This window comes from Protobothrops mucrosquamatus, unplaced genomic scaffold, assembly GCF_001527695.2.
Source record: "Protobothrops mucrosquamatus isolate PMUCROS unplaced genomic scaffold, P.Mucros_1.0 scaffold1183, whole genome shotgun sequence".
In the NCBI taxonomy this organism is placed as follows: domain Eukaryota; kingdom Metazoa; phylum Chordata; class Lepidosauria; order Squamata; family Viperidae; genus Protobothrops; species Protobothrops mucrosquamatus.
Genome location: NW_015387396.1, coordinates 595,364 through 621,625, shown reverse-complemented (window position 1 = coordinate 621,625; position 26,262 = coordinate 595,364). Strand labels below are relative to the sequence as shown.

At 35.8% G+C, this 26,262-nt stretch overlaps 1 protein-coding gene across 1 annotated transcript in view; it reads right to left on the bottom strand.

Annotated features, from left to right (window-relative positions):
• The window catches only part of TNRC6C (trinucleotide repeat containing adaptor 6C), a 49,660-nt gene extending 23,931 nt beyond the window's left edge, over window positions 1–25,729 (bottom strand). The window contains exons 1-7 of the mRNA XM_029285011.1: window positions 23,153–25,729; window positions 17,368–17,577; window positions 16,927–17,096; window positions 14,927–15,007; window positions 10,178–10,235; window positions 9,795–9,940; window positions 3,050–3,199 (exon numbers count right to left, since the gene is read on the bottom strand). Coding sequence (XP_029140844.1) covers window positions 3,050–3,199; window positions 9,795–9,940; window positions 10,178–10,235; window positions 14,927–15,007; window positions 16,927–17,096; window positions 17,368–17,577; window positions 23,153–25,511 — 3,174 coding nt within the window. The 5' untranslated portion in view covers window positions 25,512–25,729. The remainder of the gene's footprint in view (window positions 1–3,049; window positions 3,200–9,794; window positions 9,941–10,177; window positions 10,236–14,926; window positions 15,008–16,926; window positions 17,097–17,367; window positions 17,578–23,152) is intronic.
• Between the last annotated feature and the right edge of the window lie 533 nt (window positions 25,730–26,262).

The window sequence follows — 26,262 nt, the reverse complement described above, 5'->3', positions numbered from 1 at the left end:
TTTCACAATTTGGTTTAAGTATATCGGTAGTGTTTAGAATTATTGAATTATTGACAGTAATAATTTTGAATTATTCTAAATCTATAATACTTATATTATAATTACTGAAATAGATATGACATATGTGGAAAAAATCAGGTATATAAATTTGGAATATATTGATTAATATATTAGAAGGTAAAGGGTTAATAGAATATTGTTTTTTTATTATTTTAATCACAAAAAAAGATTCTGTCATATTTACTATACTCTGAAGAGGATGTTTTTAAATGACTTTATGTTTTCTAAAAAGAAAATTTTCTTTTCAATGAAGGAAAGACATCACCCACCCCGTGTTTACAATCTTGGATCACTAATATATGTGTACTTTAAACAATCTCTCGATCAACATAATGGAACGACCAATCAAAATTACTGTCTACTCAAGGTTTAATTATGTGTTTAAAAACTGCTTTTTATATATAAAATAACATGGCTTTGTTGTTTCTTTTTTTTGCATTTGTGTTGATAATTGTGAGTTTTGTTCTTTTTTATTTTTCTTTTGTTCCTCTTTTGTAAAATGAAGCAATACAAGTAAAATAAATAGAGAAGTCAATGTTTCCCACATTCTAGTCCTTATAGATTTAGACAGATAGACAATAGAGTGATTTCCTTCTAAGTATTTTTGTTTGTTTTTAGTTTTAGTACAACAATTTTGATGAATGTGTGGAAATGGTACGAAGGTACCACATTTCTTTTTTCCCCTCTCAAAGTAGCAAAGGTTTCAAAATCATTTCTTACTATGATGACAATGATTTTATGAGTCTATTGTGAAAATGTTTCAGAATGATTCCTCTTATGATTCTTCTTATCTAAAGATTACTATCTTGCCCTTCTTTCAGAATACAAAATGTTTAACAAAGTCAAAAGGTAAATCTACAAAATACAATGCAGAGAAATCAAATGGAATAAGAAGTCAGTGCTACATTGCACATTGTAACACAACAGTATAAAAGGACTCGTAAAAAGAAAGAAAGTCTTCATAGCCTCCGTATAAGCTACTGTGGACAGAATCAACTAAGTGTTCTCTAGAAGACTATTCCAAAAACCTGGTACTACAATAGAGAAGACTCTATTCGCCACCCTGGTAATGATGATTCAGATTTTCAGGTTCTTTCTTTCTTTTCAAGGTATTTTAAAGTGGATGGCTAATTCCTTCCTTGCTAATCTTAAATCTGTGCAAAAGAGTCAGTTACTTGGACCACACAGAAAGTTAAGCTGAATAGGCTCTGAGGCATCTTCCTTGTACATATTTTTTCTTAACTGTCTCAGATTTAAGATTAGCAAAAGATACCTAAGTTAGAGAAGGAAAGAAATATGTAATATTAACGGAAATTGCAAACTTCTTAAGTGATCTGCTGCTTTCAGATCTGCTGCTTGTTTTTTAAACTGTTGGTTTTGCTTGTTTTCTTTCTATGTTACATTTCAGTCTTATTTTGTACTATTTCAATGTTGTGTAAATTGCCTTTACTTGTATACTTGTGGGTACTCACCCATAACATCTTGAGTAGGAAGTCAGTAAACAACAATAAAAACACAAGTCCTTAACATGCTTCCTTTTCTTAGGAAGCCTTTCTCATACTTTTAGGGTTTTTAAATGAGCAGAACTCTTACTTTTAATTGCGCCTGGAAATAATTCCGTCCAGGACAGTGTATATGAAAATAAAAAACTTATAACTTTATCACTACAATCATCTTCGAGCACCAAGGCAACTTGATGCCTTACATGATGGTTTACCGAGTTGCAACTAAACTACATGGAAGGTTCAAAGATTGTCTAACCCTGCTCTAGATATCAGCTCACTATGCAGTTTTTGGCTGACTCAATTTAACACATCAGCAAGTATTAAATGGACAAGAATCAGTATGCGAATTGGCATAATGCAGTAAGCAAGGGGATCCCAATGTAGTGCCTACAGGCATCATAGTACCTGCAGAACCTTACTGAGCATAATGCTAGGGAGTTTGCTTCCGCGCCCCCCCCCCCAATAATCTTAAAATATTTATCAAACTGAAAAAAAGCAAATAAGTAAATAAGAAAGAGGCATGCTGCAGAGCAAAACATCAGCTACTGGGACATTCTTAAAAAAATAAAAAGTAATTGGTAGATATGCAGGAAAAAAGTAGGCAGTAGAAGGGCATGGACTTCACAGAGATCATCCTGTAGGTGTGGAAGTGGTGCAATGAAAAGTGAAAGGGGAAGACAGAATATGTGTGTTCACATGTGCTCACGTATGTGTGACTGTTTAAAGTCAACAGTTTGCATTCTGAGAAAGTGGTATTTTGTTTTGCAAAGAAGTATATGTAATTGACAAAATATATGTTTCTCAAGAACTGAAAATATATTTAAGGTTTCTGAAAGGACTTATAATACATTCTCAAAATTCTAAATGTGCTCACTTGCCTAACAAAGCTGAAGACCCCATAAACAATAGCGTGAATGGAAATATTCAATTTCTCTGGTGCTGAGAACTGATTTCCCACTCAGGATTGGCAGCACCGCCAACTCTACTGACTGGATGAACTAAAAATAGAAACTGGTTTAACCCCAACTAGTAACCAAATACTGTAGTCAAGAAAGCTGCCTTGGGGACAGAATAACCTTAACACAGTAAACGATAATTGTCTGAGGAGGAGAAAAGAAGAAAAGAAGGATTACAAGTTGGGAGAAGTGTGATTTCTGTTGTCATGCAAGACAACAGAAAAGAATAGCACTATCCAGATATGCGGTGGAAAAGCAGCAGGGAAGAAAAGAAATAGAAGCAGTGGTTGAGGAGTTGTGGAGAGAAGCAGCAGCAGAAAGGCAAAGGCATAATATTCAGCTAAAAGACCTCTGTTTATCTCCTATAGTAATAACCTCATAGGTCTAGATGCCAAATTACGTTTGACTTAGACAAATTTGCTACTTACATTTGAAAAAAGGATATTGAAATAGGAAAAAAAAAACCATATTCCTTTTACTAAGACACCAACCGACTTTCACACAGTTGTCACTGAAAAGGTACCTTACCTGTCTAGAAGAATTCAAGTTTTGCATGCCCAGCCCTGAGGCAATCCCACCCAGGGTCTGATTAGGGAGTGCACTGTTTGAAAGGGGGAGCTTCAGGCTTGGTGAAGGCAAAAATGGTGAAGTAGTGGGCTCTTCCACTAGGCCGCCATCCTGATTGAAAAAAGAAAGGGTGAGCTGTGTGCAGTGTCCAGGTACAGACAGTGCACAAAACAGTTTCCCATGGAAATAAGTGGAACATGGATGAATAAAAGATCAAAATATTGTTTAAAAAGGCATGAGGAATACATAATGAAAAGTATGGAGTGGAAGGAAGAAGAAAAAGAGAAACAGAATTAAGATACTGTTTGTCTTTACTTTTTGCTTTGAAATTTTTAAATACATAATTGTAAATATATAATCATTCTCAAATATGAAAAGCAACAAACTCTTGCTGAAGCACTTTTAAGACAGGAATTACATTGCAAATATTATGTGCCTCATTTGCAACAACTGCATACCCCCCCCCCGCAAAACAAATTACTATTTCTATTTTTAATTTCTACTTTCATATCAAGTTACTTTCTTTTCTATTAATTTTTTTAAAGCTATCCCAAAGACATACAGTACTTCTGAAGAAAACTAACACTGCATTTTTGCAGCATTACTATTTTGGAACATAGTCACTTTGTGACATTAAGGAAAACTTCAGACTACCAAAATTTTAGTGATCTCTTATTTAGCTTCTGGCAATATGCATAATCATCTATAGTTTATGTAAATTCTAACCTGCAAAAAAGCTGTTAGGAAAATACATTCTACTGACACTCTATACAATTTCCTGTTCATTGTGTGAATGAGTAAGACTTTAAAATGAACATATTAGCGCAGCACTGAAAGCATTGTAAAACAGTAAAAGTTCTTTTTTTTTAAATCAGTAGTTTAAGAAATGGGAAAGAAGACAAGGAGGTTGCTATGACAATTCATCTCAAAGTAGGATGCCTTAATTTAAATACTATATAGGATTTCCTGGATAAATTGTCAATTGCAGAGCATAAACACTATTATATAGATCTCACTGTTCAGGTAAAAGGACTGAACATAAATATTTAGGCTTAATAATGGTGCATAATTCTCTAGGTAACTATCTACACAGCAGGCTTGTCTCAACAAAAACCAGGATATAATTATGTTTCTAACAATGACAGATTTCTTAAGAAGCTGAAGCAAAAGATACTTTTATTTCAGTTTCAGTGATACACATAATAATTCTGATCCTTCGAGGAACAACCAATAAAATCTCATCAACTGCCTACTTACTTTGGAGGTTTCTTTGTCCTCCAGACAGGGTGGAGGGGAGAAAAAGTAAAAATCAGAAGTCATCTCCAACAACACAATATAAAGACTATAACAACCATTATGTAGGACAAACAGGCAGAAGACTAGTAGGGCGTGTCCATAAAACCAATTAGCAGTCAGAAGACACTATGAAAATTCCTTAATCTCACAACCCATAGACAGATTTAACCATAGTTTCAATAGGGAAACTGTAAGCATCCCAGACCAAGCTAAATTCCAGGGAATTCCTGGAAGCTTGACATTCAAACAAATCAGTCATCAAGAGACACACAGCGATAAACTACACTTACACATCATTCAAAAAAGAAACTAAAAAGCTAAGAAGGAAACAAAAAGACGAAAACACATTTTCTTCAGCAACCAATATCCAGATAAGCAGGGATCAATACCAGATAACAATCAAGCAAACAACAGTACCCTAATCAAAGGACTAGTGAAGAGAAAGCCACACCCACATCAACAACAGCAGGACAAGCTACTGTATATAAACAGGTAACAAACCCCACAACGACTAGCATTGATGATGATGGTCATTGTGTCCACAGTAAAAAATGACAATAAAGGTTATCTTATCTTATGTTACCTAATCATGCAATAAGCAAACAACCAAGCTCAGTGCACATCAAGGACTCCACAGTTCAACACGGAGCTATAAAAATTCTTTTTTATAGGAACTACTTGTACAGTTTAAAGTTAAAACCAGCAATTGGTTTCCACTTTGGTTTGTAGAGATAGTACACATCATAGTTTACTGGTCTGGTTTAAGTGTTAAGCTATGATCTGCCTCAAAATTAGAGGAACCATATTCAAGAAGAATGATAGAAAGGACTTTGGAAGTATTCAGCAATAATAATAAATAGGTGAATAAGAGCAAATGTTGAATACGAGTGCTCTCTCCTTTCCTTCTGATATGTACAGGTAGTCTTTGACTATGACCATTTGTTCAATAACTGTTTAAGATTATGGTAGGGCTGAATAAAGGAACATATGAGCCCCCCAAATCCAGGTGCTTGGCAGCCTTCCCACACTAATGACCATAAGGGTGTTTAACTCCCAACGCCCACCTATCACCACACCATCTATGTTCCTTTGGGCCCCAGTACTTTGCGGCCCCTGCTATGCTAGCTGACTCCCATTGTTTTCCTGTTCCCGCATCTGATAAGCATGTCCAGCCTGGCCCTTCACAAGACAGCTACTGGCTACACAAATCTTTTCTTCAGGTTATGCTCAGAGGTTTCCTCACGAGACCTGGGGAAGATGGCCTCATGTGGTTAGCAGCTGCTTCTTGAAGGGCCAGGCCATGCATACCTTGTCAGCAAGTGGGAGCAGGAAGATGGTGAAGGTCAGCTGGGGCAACAGAGGGCAGAGTGGCAGGGGCCTTGGAATGCAGGGTGGCAAGGGCGACTGAGGCTAGGACTGGGCTGGGCAGCTGGGGCTTCTTGGTGTGATACAGCTCTGGGTTTGTAAGAGCCCCTGAGCTTCAATACAGCGTGCAGCCTAGCCCCAGCCCCAGTCCAGCCCCAGCCTAGCAGTGTGGCGCAAAGGTCTTTGCATGCCACAAAGCAGGCTCTGCACATTATAGAGCTCTGGGAGCTGAGGCAAGTCATTATGCCTAAGCCATAGTTCAATGCCTTCAAATGGACATTGGATTCGCATACTTCCTTTCCTAACCACCTTAGGAAATTGCTTGTTAATGGCTTTTGGATGGTAAGATCCTTAGAAGGCCAAGTTTCATTACACCGGGTGAGTTTCCTTCTACACACACACACACACACACACACACACACACACACANCAGGGCGTTAAAACAGCAGTCTGGGAGAAACCCTTATAAAGTGTGTGTGTCAATTGCTTGCATCCGGCTTCTGCTACGCGTCATCGGACCCAGCTGCTCCTGAGTCCTGCTCCTCCTTTTATACTTTACTTCTCTTGGTGCTCGGTTTTATTCGTTTACTATGATTCCCAAGAGTCGGATTTTTAGCGTAATTAATTCTCATATATATATGTGTAGGTCTTTAGTTATTCGGGTTTTCTCCCGCGTAGAATTAGAAGTGTCTTGGCGACGTTTCGACGAACTCACATTCGTCATCTTCAGGCTGGTGTCTTCAGCTTCGTGCTTCTGGGAGTAGTGTGTGTGATCGCAGTTGTTTCTTCCTTTGGATAGGAAGAAACAACTGCGATCACACACACTACTCCCAGAAGCACGAAGCAAAAGGGTGACTGGAATGTTGATTTTGGAAAGTTCTAAATGGATTAAGGGGCCAAATGGGCTTGAAATACAAGAATATTTCCTCTAGATTGTTTAAAATTAAAAAAAAAATTATGAAGATTTTGAAACTAACTATAAGAAATCTTCCCATGGGGAAGTGTTTATTGGGGGGCGGGGCGGAGAAAGGTAATAAAACGGGAATTTTACTGCCATTAAACATAAATGAATGCTAAATACTATCTACAATCCACCAAGCTATTGAGCTGAGTAACAGCCTATCTTTGAGTCTGGATGGTATCACGCTTGCCCAGACAAAGCTGGTTTCCAGCTCAGGGTCTTCTCCTGGATTCTGTTTGAATTCCAGGTGTAGGGTATGACCACAAGGACCTATGCATATATGCATCTTCATGTGGCCATTCATGCCACCACTTCATGGTGAATTATTATAATGAACTCTACAATGCGTTCTACATATTCTAATTTTTTGATGTCTGAATATCCTATTAAGCAGGGGAATACCATCCAACTTAAAACCTGAAGCATGATAGAAAAGAAGTGTTAAACTTGCTCTGTACTTTGCAAACAAAGGAGTTTCAAGAATACATGCGTTTCATTAACTTCCTAAAAATAATTATTTTACAGTTAACCTGGATTATCTTCTCACTATTCACTCAGATTATCAGGGAATGCTCTATGTTCCTGAAGCAGGGAAAACAATGTTCAATGCCAATTAAATATAAAAGATCTCTGACATTCTAAATAAATCCCGATAGAGGTTCTCCCCTCCACTCTGTTCCCCAGAAGCCTCAATGTTTCTTTATTATCAACCAAAATTGATGTTTATTTAATGCTGGAAAGCCCTAAGGGAAGACCCTGACATTTTCTAGTCATATGTTCAAGGTCTTTCAGCTCAGCACGCTTAACATTCTGCAAGGGTATCCATCATGCTCCACAAATTGCAGCTTGCATGACAGCAACAGGTTCAAAGATTTCTTCCCTTTCTTGAATCTCAAATAAGAACAGTATTCGGTATCCTATGTTTCTGCTAATCACGGGTGTTCTACTTTGTAAAACTAATGCTTACATCCAACATAACATGGAATGTTGTTAAGAAGTTAACATATGGCTTTAAACGTAATCTCATTGATAAGTGCCAATGTAAATAATGGCAGCAAAATTTATAAAAGCTAATTTGAAAGGTACCCAAAACTCTTGAAAGAATTAGAATTTAGCACATTTGATGTCTTTTACTTTGTTTTTATCAACTTTTGATAAGAGCAATGTGAAATTCCGATTAGGTCACATACTGGAGAAATTTAATTCAATAATATGATTTATGAACCTATTGACTACATGCCTATTAAAAATCTATACTATTAAAAGGACTCAAAGGCCAACTAGTATCAAAATAATTTGTATAAAGCAAGCTAGGGAACACACACACATACAACCCCGAATGGAAAAAAGGCAAAAGTTCCCTTAACTTAGTAGTCAGAAAATATGACTATATGCATAATTTATAGTAAAAAGATTGTTCACATAACATATTTATATAGTAATTCCATGGAAAAAAATAATGTCTTTTGCAACCACAACAGTTAAATCCTATTTTAAATTCAGAAAGAGTTTATGATTTTTTTATATTATTTTTATGCCTTAATTATAGCTTCCTAAGATTAAAACATTTTCTTCCTCTTTTTAAGGAATAGCTGCTCTTAGATTTTGGTCCTTCTGAAACAATGAACATTACTATGATCAGAGATAGATTTTTGATGTGCCTCCTTCCTTCAGGGTTGACTCCGGTTGGTGATAACTGGGGAAGAAAAGGTCTCGCCCTCAGCCTCTATGTGGGGTGCCATAGCATTCAGCGCTTTCTCCTCTCCTCTTGAACATCTACATGAAGCTGCTGGGTGAGTTTATCCTTTGCCATGGGGTATCCTCAGTTTGCTGTTGATACCCAGTTACAGATCTCTATCCCAGCCAAAATTAAGCAATGCTATGAGCATATTACCCTGGTGTTCGGAGGCTGTGAGGATCTGGATGGGGCACAGGCTTCAGCTGAACCCTTCAGTTGCTTTGGATTTTGGGGCCCACTGATTCCAGGACTATACTATCTTTAAAGCTGCATGGGGTTGCACTGCCTCAGTTAGACTATATTCGCAATCTTCCTAGACTTGTGACTTCTGCTAGATGAGCAGGTAACAGCCATGGCTACAAAGACATGCCTTTACACAGCTTTGTCTTATGTTTCAGTAGTGCCTGTTCCCAGATTGGCAGGCCTTGCTCACAATCATTCATGCCCTTATCATTTCCAGACTGAACTACTGCATGCACTCTACCCTTGAAAAGTATCTGGAAGCTTCAGCTGATACAGAATGCAGTGGTGTGAATAGTTATCTACATCTTTAACAGCACGTTATACTTCTGTGGCTGCGTGCACTGGTTGCCAGTTTGCTTCTGGGTCCAATTCAAAGTGCTGGTTTTAACCTTTAAAATCTTTCCTGGCATAGGACTGGGATATTTGAGGGATCATCTCTTCCCAATCACATCAGCCTGCTGATTAGATCTGGAAAAGGGGGCATACTCTGGATACCATCAGCTAGCAACCTACATAATGGTGGGTCCCAGGTGACATGCCATCTCTATCATGGTGGCTTCTTTATGGAGCATTCTTCCCCTTGAAGTTAGGTTAACTCCATCTCTTTTGACATTCTGGAAATGTCCCAAGACCTGGTTATATAATCAGGTCTGGGGTTCCCAGGGAACTGTAGCTATGCTCAGATAGGCTAGGTGATTATTCTTCCTTTGCTGAGCATCTGTATATTTTTTATAATATTTATTTTTAATCTGGATTTTATATTTTTTATATTTCTTGTTTTCATATTTCTTGTAGTTCAACTATTGTACACATTTTGTGAGATAAGTGGCTACACAAATTTGACAAATAAATAAATGAAAGATAAATCCAAAAGACTATTTCCCTACTCTAAAAAAGATTAGGTTTTAAATTATAGAAAAGAAAAGAAGAAGTCATTTGATTGTTTTAAGTTGCTGAATCATGCAAGCCCTTCTTGATTAAGGCATTCTGTTGATTCCTGTATTCTTACTACAGCAAGTTAAAAAGTTTAGAGAGTGAGATTAATCAAACTCATCTTCTATTATTATTAATATTATTTTTAAACTCCAGAATGCTGCCCCTACCTTGTCAAGGAAGGTGGGGCGGTCCATGGAAGACTCTTTGGAGATCGGTGGTGGGCGGCAGCCAAGGGGTTTGTTGACCATTCCATTGTAGTCAGCTACTCCCATTCCACGCTTGTCCATTTCCACCTTCTTTTCCAGCAGAGCACCTGTAAATGGTAAAGCGAATATGAAAATGTCACAAGAAAATTAGGAATCTTTATCCAAGTCAAGATGAAATTACGTTCATACTGCTTTCACTACACTTTTCTTAGTATTATTTTAAATTAGTATAGATTTATAGCCTACTCAATTCTTACAGAAAATGGTTTTAAAATAATGCAGCTTATTTCACTGAAACAAAATAATCCTCACTCATATCTAGATCATTTACAAAAAATACTTACTCATGGCCTGATCTAGATTCATACTGTTACTCTTTAAGGCCTCTTCTGCTGGCTCTCTCTGCAAAAATAAGAAAATGTGTTTGTTGCTAACTGCACAAAACAGAGTTTATAACTACATATAAGAACATTTTACAAGCACCTCAGGTATACTCTCCTTCTTATGTTAATGGGTCATAATAATTGATATTTTAACAGTTAATATTCAGAAGTTTGCAACTAAAGTGGGGGAAGGAGTGTGCCTTGTGGTCAAGCAGCAAGTTAATATGTTGAAACAGCAAACAAAGCTTTTCATAGCAAAGAAATACATACAACTGATCACCTGCCAAGATCTGCAGATCAAGAAATGATTAGGTAGAAATGAGTAAAAAACTTGGCAAACTTAAAATATCAATTTTAGGTTCAACCACCATTTAGAATAGGAAATAGCCATGGTGCCAGCTTTCAAATTTACTATGGAAAATATAAGTCCCCCAGTCCTCTTTCAGTTTCAGAGCCTGCCTACAAATAGGAAATAATTGCCTATAAACTGGAAATAAGCAGTATGATTGCCAGTTGTTTCTTTGGCAATCATATCTCATAACTTCTGTCATGAATTCCATGTAATAGAAAGAATCTCACATACCTCTGAAATGGCCAGAGCATCTGATCCATTCTGAACTATCAAAAATGCTTAAATTGAAAACTGTTGTGAACTAGAAAAATTCAACTTGGAATTGGGAAAAATCCTTGATATGATAATTACACAATTAATGATTTAAAGTCATTATCTTGGATTTTACCCATACTTTCCAATAATGTTTTACCATCCATTTTTAAAGTAGAAATTTTCCAAAGAGTTAAATATTCATAAGTGTCATTATCAAAAAGTAATCTATGTCCCAATATGGCCCAAAATTTCTCATAGTCTGGGAACAACTGTACTTTTTCATACATGTTGTTTTAAGAACTTGTCATAACTGCAAGAGGAATAAATAATAACATTCCAACATAACCCATAGAGGATGATATTTCACTAAATTTTAATTTGCAATGCTAATAAAATATAATCTCAATGACAGTTTTCAAATCAGATAAATTAAAGCCACCATCCTCAAATGGTAATTTCAATTTAGCTAATGGAAACCTTGGTGGACTACTATTGCAAATAAATTAAGTAGCCTGTCAATCTGAAGAAAATGTTTATTTGGTATTCATATTACGATACCTCTAAGGACATAAATAAAGTGAAAAATATTAATTTTAATAATATTAATTTTATCCTACAAACATAAGGGGATTTTAGCTTCTCTATTTATATCCCATTCATTTTTTTAAACAAAAATTTTGAAATATTTATTCCCATAACATATATTTAAAAATATTTTGAGAAATGTAAAATCCAGGATCTTTAATATATGGAAATCACAAAACCAACCCTTTATGTAACTGTGTGAGGTTGGAGCCTAAGGGAAGTAAGCTAGATTTATCCTAGGTAATCTTATAGCCAGAGTACTTTCTGAAATACTGTACTATCTTTATAAAATTAGGCAAAAAACATGGAATATTCTTCCAAATCTGCAAAATAACATCAGCATATAAATTACTTGTGCACACCCTGCAAACATAGTACCTTTAATGTCCAAAGACTGCCTTACAATATTAGCTAAAGATTCAACAATCAAATTAAATAGCAAGGGCAAAAGAGGGTAGTCAGAACTCAAAGGAGGCTGAAATCATTTGATTTATTATTACTTTAGTGCAGGGCTTCAAATAATGAACTTCAATCCAATAAACAAAATTCCTTGGAAAATCGTATCTAATCATCGTTTGTTTTAAAAATGTAATTATACCAAATCAAAGGCTTTTTTTTTTAACCTAAAGATACTAGTACAACACAGTCCATTCTATAGAGGAGAGTATTTGTAATTCATGGTTGAAATGAATGTTTTTTTATACTCTCTGAGCTTGGTTCTTTTCCTGCAGTCTTAGGTACATCCAATAAATCAATAAATATAATTTTACTAAACAATTACATTTTTAATAAACTGTGATTGTACATGGCCATAAAATTTGCAAATGCATTGTACCATTCCACTGAAAAACCACCTGGGCCAGGACTTTTACTGTTTTGCAACAATTGTATAGAAATATGTAATAGAGACAGAGGCGTTTTCAGAAGTTAAATCCATAAAGTATCCTTATCAAAAATCAAGAATATTTTTAAAGTAGACACTACTGGGATATTTCAAAAATGGACCAAGGAACTAGAAAGAGCCAAAATGCCCCTTCAATGGCTTCGTATTCTTATAAATATTAAAATGGTATCAACAGATTTGAAATTAAAGCTAATTCATAAAAAAGTATATTTACAATAAATGAGAACATCCCAAAGAATATACTCAAAAACATCAGAATTTCTTGTTGAGGATGTAAAAAAATTTAAGGGTTCATTGAACATATGATACTTTCTTAAAATAGTATTTTAATGCACATAAGTAGATTTATGGGGAAACCTTTAAATGTTAAAGAAGTTAATGTGATGTTGAATTATTCATCAAAGCTTTAGAATCAGACTATCTATAAGGAATTATGACTGTACAGTGCATGTGGGATGTCTAAGAATAATAATGAGAAATTGAGAAAGTGAGATTATTCCAGATGTTAGGTTAGTTTTTAGAAATGTGCAACTTATCTGTTCTGGAAAAGGTAATATTTTCCACCAAAGGATGAGGCAGTATGTTCTTCTTTGGCACAGATTTTATATTTTAAATAATATTTTGCATCTGATTGTACTATAGTATTATATAATATTTTATAATATTTTTAGTAATTTGGTGGCTGTAAGTTTAATATAAGACCTTTTTCATTTATTTGTTTACTTTTTAACTTTAAGGATTGCTTGGTTTAAGTTAGGTCTTGTGGTGTTTCTTGGTATTCTATCTGCATCTTGCATGCTTTTAAAATAAAAAATACTAATCATAAAAAGACAAAAAGATCATATGCAATAAAAATAGCAAAATCTTGCAACTATAAATACTAGACTACCAATAAAAAATCCAAGCTGCATACCACACCCTAGCATAATCTACTTCAAATAACCTGTAGAACAATGGGTTTAACCAGATTTCTCCATACATCCATTCCACTGGTGCTTTGATTTTTTTCTATTTATCTCTCCTTCACTTCTTTTTTCATTCAAGCTTTTGGCAAAGGAGAATGAAACTGCTCACTTTATCATTCTTGCCAACTTTGATCTTTTATTGATTTTATTGTAATTTCTTTGATTATTGAGGCAGCATACAAGTTTAATAGACCAGAGTAGGCATTTTTATCTACCTATAGAGTCTTTCCCAAGCACCTGGGATCGGGAGATGTTGTTTGATAGTGTGAAAGGTACTGTCACAGGATGTAAGCCGTTCCAAGCAAAGCTATCCTTTGCAACTGATTGATGGCGATTTTGTCAATGCTGATGGTATTGAAGTGGTGCATCTGATGTTTTAGGAGTGCATCCAATCCCTTCTTCCTCTTTCACAAATTTGGGATAGAATACCTTATTACTTTGGGCAAAATTTTTAAACTTAATTTCAATTTACTCAATTTGCTAATACAGGCAGCCCCCGGGTTAAGAATGAGTTTGATTCCTAACTCGCTCATTCACTTGAATTTGTATCTAAGTCGTACTTACAAATGGACTGCCCATTACTACAAATGATGGACGGCATTCACCTTCCTCAAGCCAATGAACGGCTGAAGCTGCGCAATGTTTTAAAGAACTGTTGAAAACAGGCTGTATTTTAAAAACGCACAGCTTCAGTAGTTTATAAAAATATTGTGAAGATTCAGCGGTTCGTTGGCTTGAGAAAGGGTAGTGCGTCTGCCAGTTTTAGTAATAGGCAGCTCATTCGTAAGTACGGGTTGTCCATAAGTCAGACGTTCTTAAGCCAGGGACTGTCTGTACAAAACCAAACAAAATATATTAACATTGGACATATTGAAGGATATTTTCGAACAATGGAACCAGAAGCTAATTTTATCTATATCTGAGAGGACAAGGATTATCTGACTTGATTGTGACTACTTTGAAAGTGGATTTAAAAATGACAGACTGGAAGAATGTCATGGGAAAAAAATGTTACACTGGACATACAAAAGAAGCTGCAAAACTAATAAATCTTTTGTTTCGTAACAAGTTACTATTTTACATTAAAACTTCCTCAGGCATTCTACAACTGATAACAAAAAATATCCTCAGGAGTCTTTACTCTGATTTTTAAAAATCTTTTGAAAGTAAAATACAATCCTTGGAAATTGATAGGATTTAATTTTGTAAAAGGAAACTGATTCTTAACAAGTCACCATCTTCTACATGTTAAACAATTTTACCTTTAACCAGCTTTCTGCCAATTTTCCCAGAATGAAAATTAAGAGCCTCTAATCCCAGACATCTACAAGATTTATTGCTTTCATAAAAATGACAAAAGCAGCACTGTGACCCAAGCTCAGTGTCCTTCAATATGTACAACAGAGCTTCATTTGGACAAAGGGGACAAAACACTGTTTCACACACAACTTTTGAAGTTATCCCCTTTCTGTCCCCCCACTCCATGCTATTGCCTCTAATCTCCTAGATCTGCTCTGTATCTTTTTGAAAACGTATCAGCTACATTTCTGGCATCTCACCTAGAATCTGATCTTGATGACATGTTATGTATTACTTAGAAGAGAATCAATTTCATGTTTAGAGTATGTTGCAATTTGAATACAACTTACTGGGAAGCCCATGTCTGTAAGCTGTTTTATCAGACGATTCATGATCCAGGCCTCATCTTGCTTACTAGGTGTCTTCATGCCCTAGGAAATGAAAAGAAGTAAGAAAACCAAATTCTAAAAATATGTACTTAGAAACAGTCTATTGTGTTTAATGAACTTTACTCTAGCACTGTTCTACGTAGCTTGCAAATCTGGACAACTATTAGATGGCAGCAAAGAAAATACTGAGCTTTTTGTAACCCTAATAGTAGCCCTGCCTCATTTCCTCCTAAGTAGATACAGGATTGCAGCCTAAATATTTATATTTCCCTTAAATTATCACTAGGGCCAAGTTTGAATATAGTTACTATAGTATAATATTTTGAATATGGAATAGTTTTAACCTGGCAGTAAATAGAAACTGCAGTGATTTTTGGGTCTACCACCAGGTTCCTCTCTTCTGCTGCTATGGAGATGCTTTTTTATTAATCTGAGCAACCTATCACGTGAGATTAACAATTTTTGTTAATTAACTTATAGGTATTAATATAAACTTTGAGGTCTTAGTAAACTGTAATTAATGAACAAATGCAGTAAATTATAGTTTAATCCCAATTTCAAATTAACCAACATTTAAAATCCCTCTGTTAGACATATGGAGGAAATGTTTCTTTAAAGATGAAGGCAGATACATCTTATTGGAAAAGTAGAAAATGGAAAAGTGGAAAACTAAATTTGCAAAAGCAAGGCATGCTGCATTTTGTGCATCTGACAATAAATTTTGAGCTTTTTATTTTAGTGCTTTAAATTTATTTTATTTTTTAATGTATTTAGTTATTCTGAAGCAATGTACAAAACTACAGAATAAAAATTAAAGTATAACAACATTACAAAATTAATACAAAAATAATAGAAATTGGAGGAAATGGGGGAGGAAAATAATGTTTTATGGATATTTCTTGGGGGGGAGAGTAGTATTCTATACTTAGATTGTTATTTTGTTTTATTCACTGTAAGCCAATAAGAGTTGATTGATTAAGGTGGGGGATAAATCATATCATAAATATAAATACATACATAATCTATGAACAACTAAATAAATTACAAGCCCCCCCAAAATCATCTTAGTAAGTCTATCAGTGTCCTATATTGCTTCACAAGATCAAGATTTTAGTGGACACCTAAATTGTGTTTGTATATATGTTAATTCAAGAATCAGAATACTAAAATTAGTAATATTTCTGGAATAATCTTCCCATAGGTTTAACTAAATAATTCGTATTTTATTAGGTTTATGAGCCATGCCAGTCACAAACAATTCTCCTCCATATATCAAGATGTAATATAACAGTGAGGCTTCCTTGAGAGATAAATGATAATTTCAATATTTATATTCATCCAAATGGGCAAACTAAACCCATAACTGATATGACCTGCAGTAATGGCAAATGTTCTTATTAAAAATATAAAGCAGAATGTATCTGGCAAGATTCCGGCTATTATTTATAAAGCCCCTAATAGCCTGGGTCCTTGCTGGCCTGGGGTTCTTCTGCTCCAGGTAGAATCTGCCCATCAAAAAGGCAGGGGTCAAAAGAGCATGCTGTAGAGCCTTCTCTCTTAAGGTGTGATTGAGATATGGGTCTCTGACCTTTTCAGCTGTACCACCCTCACTCTGGAACTCTTGTCTGCTGAGATGTGACTATAGGCAACTGTTTAGTAGTCTAATTCTTTTGTATTGATGTGATTGTTGTAATATGATTTTAATAAAAGTTTATGGTTCTACACAGAATATATGCTGCTTAGAATTAGTTAAGTATATCTGCTTTGGAATACCAGGCCCATACAACAACATACAACAAAAAAAACCTGGAAATAATGGTTATTACTCTTCTATAGAATAATAAAATATGCTGGTCTATAACAATAATAACTGAATTATTCAATAAAGAAAGCAGTATCATTGCTTGAATCATTTGACTGTTAAATTGTTGGTACTTGTGACCCAGCTGTTTCAGTCCTACCTTCTGAAGTCCTTTCTTAGGGGCATTCCCCCAGGAGCTACAAGAGGAATTGCTCTCTTGTGAAGCAGTATTATTCCACATATCTCCTTCTTCATCTTCCCACTGACTTGTACTGAGATTTACTTCATCTCCACCACTGCCCCAGCCTTCTTGCATAGAAGATTTAGAAGCTATGGGGGGAAAAGGAAGATTTAAGTAAGCTTTCCTAGTCTCTTTAAATCTTGCTTTCTCTAATCATAGCAACACCATATTTTACTTTAGTGGTATAAAATTGGAGAGCCTACAGATGAATCAACAAAAACAACAACAATTCTAAATGCCGACACATCTTTCATCTTCCACAACATAAAAGAATACCTATTTAAACTGAAAAAGAATGTAAAAGCAGGAATATTATTTCTTCCACCTTAGCCAAGCCAATCAATGAGCAACACATTTTACCTGGTTTGCACAGTGCTGGGGCAGCAGCTGGTGCGCTCACTCTTCCATATGTCCCTGCTGACTCAGCAGAGTTATCTCCCCACCCTGTACCACTGCTAGGGGGCTTCCCCCAGGCTGACGTGCCATTATCAACTGCAGCAGAAGGGGAGGAAGGTTCTCCCCATGAAGCTTCAGGCTTTGCATGGACAGCAGGCATCTCTCCCCAACCTGCTGAAATCAGAAATTAAAAAAAAAACCACGTTGAAAGCAAAACACAGAATGAAGTGTTAATATGACATGTTTAATCATTTTATTTGAAAAATTATGGATAACGTGAAACAAGCTCAGACAAAGTTTAGTCACCTAAGGTAAGATTTGCTTTTCTTAAAGGAAGATTCAAAAATCACTGCATTACAGTAAGAATCCTTTGCTAAATCTTTTCCCATTCAAATATATTCACAATTTACTAAGTTATAAAAATTGTAACTTTTATAACTTATAACTAAGTTATAAAAAAAATATTAAGCTTCCATAATAAGCAAAAGCATCTACTCATTCATTTGGATGACTGAAATCGCAAACATTTTCTAATCCACTCAAAGTAAAACTCTAAAATTCACCCTGAGAAAAACAGTGCTGGCTTCATCCATAACTTTTAAAAGGGCTTTTAAAATACACTTTTTCTCTCTGATTTTTAATAAAAATGTTTTTTCTATGCTATGTGCTACTCTTACACATTTGATGTAAATTTTACAACTATTAAGTTTAACACACTTATTTCTATATAGTATTTATTTGTGTATCAATTTTATTATTTTTATAAATAATTCAACATATCTAACACTCTCCTCCTCCTATTTTCCCCATAGCAATAACCCATGTTTCATATATCATGAAACAATAATTTTTAACCCTTAAACTGTCTATTTTGAATAAGCCAGTCTGATAACAGTTATTTTTTTTTAAGGAAGCATGTTTAATTTTATTGCTATTTTGGTAGAGAATTCAAACATCTTGTAGTCAAATATATAAAAAGGCAAGTTATTTCTACAGAATGAAATCTCTTCAGTAGTGTACATCCCAAAATTAGGGTGGTGGAAGGGGTTCAAGACCTTTGCCCAAATCCCTGTTTATCCATCAGTTAGAAACATTGGGACAAGTCCTTATCCAAGAATAAAGGAATGAGTTTAGAAATTTATCACAAGGATAATAGGGTCTACCTAGCACTTTGTACATTAAAACTGGTGTGGAATACTAAAACAATCACAACAAGAAACCCCAGAACATGGTTGACTGTTTATTTTCAACCATATGGCTATGTTGCATAATGTGGCCTTTTAAAAAAAAATTGGTACAGAAGTAGAAAGGTTTTGAAAAATTGAGGAAAGAAATGAAAAGCAATGCAATAGGGAATAAGGGGGTTTATGGGAAAAATGCAGAAAAGAACTTAGAATAAAATCATAACAGAATGGACATAGATAGGAGTGTTTCATAAAGTAGGAGCTCTGAAGTAAGGAACAAATATTTATATATGGATTTGAGGTTGCTCCTAACAGGACTTGATTTATTATATAATCATATCCTGCCATAATTACACTACCATTCAGGAAATTAAGTACAATTAAATATTACGAAAGAAGCCACTAAAGAGGTAGTAAATACTATGTAAATAGACAAACTTCAAGGAAATAAAATAGCACAAGTCTGATAAAATAAATCATAATTCACAGGTTACTTTGCCAAATAAGGAGCTATAAAGTGGAACTTCCACTTTAGAAGAAGGAAAAATATGAAAGGTTATAAGCTATAGATTGAATGCATTCTTCTCCAAAACAGCATAGCCTAGTTTGTAAGGGATTTTTTTTAAAAAAAAATATTCCCCTTTAAGAACAGCTGCTGGGAAGATATTAAAATATCTTCTAATTCTAATAGGTATTATTTTAAAAGCTTTCAGCTTCTCCACTGAATCAGGCTCAATACAGTAATAATACTGGAACATCTATTCATTTGTTAAAGAAAAAGATCGGTTTCCCAGGCTTCTCTTTAAATTCAATAATTATTAAAAACAATCAATCTGTAAGGTATAAATAATCACTAAATACATTGTGTATTGAGCCACATATTATGTAAATTATTGCTCACAACAAGGGAGTTCATGTCATGCCAAATTAGTTATAATTATATGACAACAATAACATGCATTAAGACACTCATTGTTTGTAAAGTTCTCCAGAGATCAAACTGAATGCAAAAAAATTGCAAAGTCACAATGATGGTTAGTATGAAAAATCTTAAATAATAAGTTGAGTATTGCTGATATTTAAATCCTGTGTGGGGGGAATCCAAATTCTACTAACGTTTTAAGAATAGCTATGAATATTTGCACTATTTATATATGCTATAAAACACTACAACCAAGCAAAAAAAAAAAGGCTTTCATGTTTTTTCATTGGCTCAATATGGAAAATGACAGAACACCATTGAAGAGGGAAAATCACAAGATACTGGAAAGATTACGTATACAAATTATTCAGATAAAATAAATCAAAGCTGAATTATTTTATCTGGAAAATTTTTGAATGTAATCTAACAAACTAAACTGATTCATATAGCAAAGCATTCTTGCTGATCCAAATAAGAACCATTCCATAACAATTATTTGAACTTCCTTACAATCTTCAGGTTGACTTAACTGTAAAAAGCTATACCTGACAGTTTGATGATATAATAGGACAGCTTTAACTGTTTTTAAAAAGGTGATTAATGGAGACTAGCTCTTTAATCAGCTATGTATTCTCAAATGAACTAAAACAAGCAACACTGCATTTATACAATGGTAACCTAAAAAGAAATGTAACCTTACAGATAGTTTCCTAACATTAATAGAATCAATTAATAGAATACATAATGCTTAATGATTAATATAGTTCATATTTGTTTGAATATGATTAATATAGTTCATATTTATTTGAATATTCTAGGAGTATTCTAGGATTACTAGATATAAAATAAAGTAATGGTATTCTTAACACAATATATCCTATTCTATTGTAATTTAATAATGCTACTTTATTTCAGAATTTTTAGGAAAAACCAATAAAATACTATCTCAAATAAACTTGAGGAAATACCCAATCATCATTCAAAGACATAAAATATATGTCAATAAAGTTTCAAGGAGTCTCATAATTAAATCCCATCTCCATTACTATAGTTTTTAGTTCTCCATTCAAAATGATATTAAATGATCTTCAAAACCATCCACCCAGCCTGATACACAGTATCAGAAATGTGCTGTAGAAAAGCATAAGCCCTGTCCCTTCACCATGTCAATAATCATTAATTAATATATTTAGTAAGACTAATATAAAATCAAGGTCACATAATGTTATTTCATCAGTATACAAACTGGAGTCTGATGATCCCCCAAAATTTCAGCACTTTTGTAGCACCAACTACACAATCTGAGGAACATTCATTTAAACAACTAGACAGTGGATTAGGGAAAGTGACAGAGTACTGCTCCTGCTCGTCGAAATTGCTTTTGTTGTGATGGCAAGCAGTGCCCTCATAGGGTATTTTAATAATCGCTTTAGGTGTCTTTCCTTAGACCAGGGGTAGGCAACCTTGGCTCTTTTATGACTTGTGGACTTCAACTCCCAGAATTCCTGAGCCTTAGACCAAGACAGGCTAAATATAGTGCCTAATTTGACATAATGGTGGCACATATTACTTCAAGATTGCTGAACAGACAATGAAGGGCTGCTGATGCTATATCAAAGGCTGTCTGATTTTACAAATCTTTGGAGAAATCAGAGATTGCGTGCATGAAGCACCAAAGAGTCTTCAGCTTCAGATGTAGCTATAAAAAGAAGCCTACAGATATGACTGTGGATAGCTATGATGAAATTTTGGGGAGGGGATTGCCCTTGAGGAAAAGGGTTGTCCTGCAGCACCCAGTGATTTTCGTAACAGGAGATAATCTAAGAATGTTTACCACTTTGACTTTTACCTCTTCTGTCTTTTATATACTAGCTTGATTAAATATTTTATTTCTCCATGTGTTTACCAGAAACACATTTTTGCTTTTTTTCCCCTACACACTGGTGTTGCATATATGTTATTTGAGCTACCCAATAAATGTGAATCTTTATCAATTCATGGAGATTGCAATAAGCAAAATACATATTATAAAAAAACCCTTTGTAATCCATCAGCCTAGGCGATTGGCAGAAAAGGTTTCTTCTGCTGCCCTTACAGGCCTGGAAGTATTGTTTGTGGTGAGGGAATATTTGGATAAATGTATGCAGTTGCCCTAATCTGTTCTCAACTGCTTAAGCACATATGCAGCTTATTGGCTTGATCCTTATTCCTTTGATTAAACTATTTAATGCTTACTTAATATGATTTATATTCACTTTTCTGCAGACATTCCATGAACACATTTCTATTTTATTCCAAACTATTAGGTATTTCATACAATTACAAAAATACAAACTGAAAATTCTCCTTCTCATGCTTGATCCTTTTATTCCAAGCAGAGTACAATACTGCAGCTGCCTACACTCCAGTTCCACTTGAGTAAGTAAATAGATATTTTAAAACTGAAAAATAATTGGAAGAAACAGTGGCTATCACATCTAATCAAAACATATTTGATCATTCCTAGAGATATGGCACCTCATATTTATGAGAAATGGGTAATTCCTATTTATAATGAATGGATGAAATGGGAAACTGTTTGCTTTAAATATTTGTGCTATCTCCTCTGCTTCAAAGGAAACACAGAAAATGGCACAAATACATTTCAACTAAAACTAAATAACAAAGAGTTTTAAGTATGAGCTGAATTCTTCCTGTAGCAGGCTAAAAAGCTAAAACCTGGAGAGAAGAAGAAAGGATTTGGAAGTTTTCAGACATTTCATTATGATGTTATCAATGTTTTTTGCTGCTATTGTTTATTTAATACAAGTGCTTTCCAATATTACCATGTAAAAATGTCCTTATAAAAGCTAATGAGTTAAAAAAAGTTGACTCCAATAATTAAGCAGATTTTAGGCTAACAATAACTGAAGAAATATTTCCTTGGGGGGAAAAAACCACACAGATGTAGTACCTGATTGCACTACCAGATGCAGTATCTGATAATGACAATCAAAGACTAAACAAGAAACAAGTCATGCGAGAAAACAGAACTAAGAAAAGAGGAGAAATAACACAAGTTATGAAGAGTATTTTAGGATCAGTTATGTGAAGTGCTGATGGACTATTATGGTCATATGAAGTTAAATTGAACTGTTAATCTATGGCCCTAAACACATTTATTTGGTTATATGTATTCTGAAGACAGGAGTTACTAGTGTCTCTACCCAATATGATTTCTTTGCACTTTTCTACTTTTTCTTAGAACAAGGAATTTGTGATGCTTTTTTTTTTTAAATGACAGTGTTCCACAGATTCATTTTGTTGGACATTGTTTCAATTTTTTTTACAATCCTGCTGATCATTTAAATCTATGTAATTACATTGCTTTCCTAATTCCAGCACACTTACCTGAAATTAAGCTTTACTCAATTTATTATTTTATTTCGAGCAGCTATGGTTAGAAGTATATTGTCAGCCTTTCATACCTGCTCAATTTTTGCACTTTGGATGAAAAATAAATCAGTTTCATGCAAGCAATATATTGGCAACCATATTTATACCTTGTATTTTCATCTTAAATATTAACATATATTTAAGATTGAGTACATAAGTTAACAGATATTATTACTTCACGCTAAAAAAATCAAAATATGTATCCTACCTGGGCCAAGCAGAGGGGACCGGTTTGACTGGGCACTTGACTGGTGCGGTGGCTGAGGTTCAGCCATGTTTGCGTTGATAGTGGTGGTAGTGGTGGTAGCTGTGGTACTGCTCTGGATTACAGAATTGTTTCTGTCCCACATATTTACAGTCTTGTTGTTATTGTAATTTGGATCACCCCAAGCTGAGGTACCATCATCTATCTCCATCTTGCGCCGAATGGAGGGTGGAGAGGGCTCTTCCCACCCAGTTGCGTCACTGTTATCTTTCTGTTTGGCTGGGAGTGGTCCACCAACCCATCCTGATCCAGTCTGTTTAACAGAAGCAGCTCCTCCCCAATTACTCACATTGTTGTCCTGGGATTTAGAAGCCCAATTTTGTTGGGGACCAGATTTTAAAGATTCCCCCCAGCTTGTACCTGTATTAACTTTGCTATTTGTGCCATTTCCCCATCCACTGGTCCCAGAACGTGTAGTGTCATTCCAACCAGACCCTGATCTGTTGTCAGCATCCCATCCAGAACCATTCTTTTTCCCATCTCCCAAGTGTCCAGGGATAGATGAGGAATCAACCCAATCTCCACCACTTGAAGTCCAGCCTGGATTTGATTTCTGTCCCTCTCCCCAGTTTTGAGATTTGGGTTTCTGAGGTTCCCCCCAAGTAGGCGACTTGTCCTCCTGATTTGTGGTCCCACTCCAAGTGTGGCCACTTTTGGCAGCAGCAGCATTATTGACAGCAGTTGAATTTGTTAGCTCTCCCCATCCCCCAGGGCCGTTTGGCGCTTTGTTATTGTTATCTCCCCAACCTGTATTAGTTGGAACAGATGCAGGTGGAGAGCTGACCCACCCAGATACTGAAGAGGTATTTGTACTGTTCATGATGGACCCATCATTCTTGCCCCCTGCATTTGAAGGCTGAGTAGCTGCACAACCCCAGGCCTCAGTTCCATTGTCGTTCTTTCGTTCAGACCTTGGAGATTCTTCAAATTCCCAGGCAATGTTTTGTTTTACAGGCGTCTGTCCCCATCCAGTGTTGGAAAGAACCCTTGGATCAAGGTCATTCCTTGGCAGTTGGACTTGTCCTTGGTCTATTATTCCCTTGTCTCTTCTTCGACACTCTCCAGGGCCTTCTCTTCCAGTACCGCCTTCATTTTGACTTCCATTGCTATCATTACTTCCTTCACTACCTGTGTTGCCAGTTGCTGCAGCTTTGGCCCAAGAGTTTATTTGATCATTGCCCTGCTGCATGGCAGGATTCTGGTTGGTAACACTAGAGCTATCCCACCCTGTTGATCCTTTTCCACTGATGTCATTACTGGAATGCTGGTTTGGGGGTTTGCTCCATTCACCATTAATACCATTGCTAGCGCTGCGGTTTGAATGTCCCCAAGCACCAGAATGCATACTACCAACGCTATTGTTGCCATTGCCCCTGCCCCATGCTAAGACTCCAGGACTGGCAGAATCCCACGCACTTGTTCCATTCCCTTCCTTTTGCACAGCATTGCTGGATCCATTTTGCTTAGCACTTAATGCTGAGTTCACAGTGTCTCCATTCCCCTGACTGAACCCAGAATTGCTGTTTCCTGTGGCAGGATTATTTGGGGATATTCCCCACACTGAATTGCCCATTCCTTCACCACCACCCCCACTGACTTGAGAAACTGATGTCCCATTAGCACCAGGAAGGCTTTGCAAATGGGGTGGGATGATGGCCCCCATGCCAACAGCCATGCCCCAGTTTGGCAGTCCATTTGTCTGCATTGCATTGATAGGGTTTGGTGAAGAGTTCATGGGGTTAGTGTTATTTGGTCCATCAGTGTTAAGGTTCTGAGGTTGTACGCTGAAAGACACATTCTGAGAAGTGGACGTTTGTGGTTCTGTGCTCTCTTGTGGCAACAAGTTTCCCCAAGCACCTAAGGTGCCTGCTGGGTTCCCATTCTGGTTGCCCATGTTCTGACCTATGGCACTGACTGGACTGCAAATACTGGAAGGGTTGCCTGCTCCCACAGTTCCCTCATGTCCAAGTACAGGCCAGGCAGCTGGATTGGCATTGGGGTTAAGGTTAAGATTAATGCCAGCATTTGAGTTGGAAGCACCCCAGCAATTCTGACTTCGACCATCTCCAATCATGTTGTCCATCTTTCCATCCCCACCACTGGCAGAGCAGTGAGCTAAGCCAGAGTTAGAATTGGTGGCAACACCCCATACTCTGGTGGAGTTTCCATTACCATTTGCTCCCCCAGCTCCAAGGGCACTCTGGTTAGAAGTGCTTTGGATGAGTGCTCCATTGGTGCCATTATTGCCATTGGGTTTCTTTGTATGTCCAGTGAAGTTGCCTTGGGCACTCCCTGTAGCCATGCTACTATTCTCAGAGCCACAGTTGGAGGCAGAGTCAGTGTCTGTAGTACATTCTGAGGCAGACTCAGTCTCAGTTCCTGTAATGGAAGGCCACGCTTCCTTGTCAGTCCTGTCTATTATCACTTTATCCCAGCTGCAACTGGGTTCACTTCGGAAAGTGGGCTGCTGTCCCCAGTGAGTATTCTCATAGTTGTCTCCCAATCCACTGTGGCCAAGGTCTGTAAAATCAAATATTATGCAAATTAATCTGCTGACAATGACCAAATATACAAGTATGGCTTATAACAATATTTTCACACACATTTCCAATCCCAAAGCCTGTCATCACATCTGAAAAAAACAAAGCCTACATGATGGCATAAAAGATATGTTTTAGAAAGGTGAAGTATAGATTTTTCTATATATTGAAATATAATCTTCCATGGTACAGTAATGCACTAAAAATTCCAAACTATGATAAAATAACTCTTCTCTATACTAATACATCCAACGTTTTAGATACATTCAATACTTAGATACCTCTTATAAGACTCAACTAATAAAACCAACTTTCTTAACCTATACTGTGGGGCATTCAAGCTCATATATTTTTCTATAACTTACAAAAGTTAAAAGTAAATTATATTAGTTTTTATCAAATGATTTTAATATTTCAGCAGATTTATAAAGGCAATCAATTCTTATAAGACTGTATAATGTGCCTTAAATCTTAGAAAACTTATTGTTGTATCGCAGATATTTAGGACTTGAA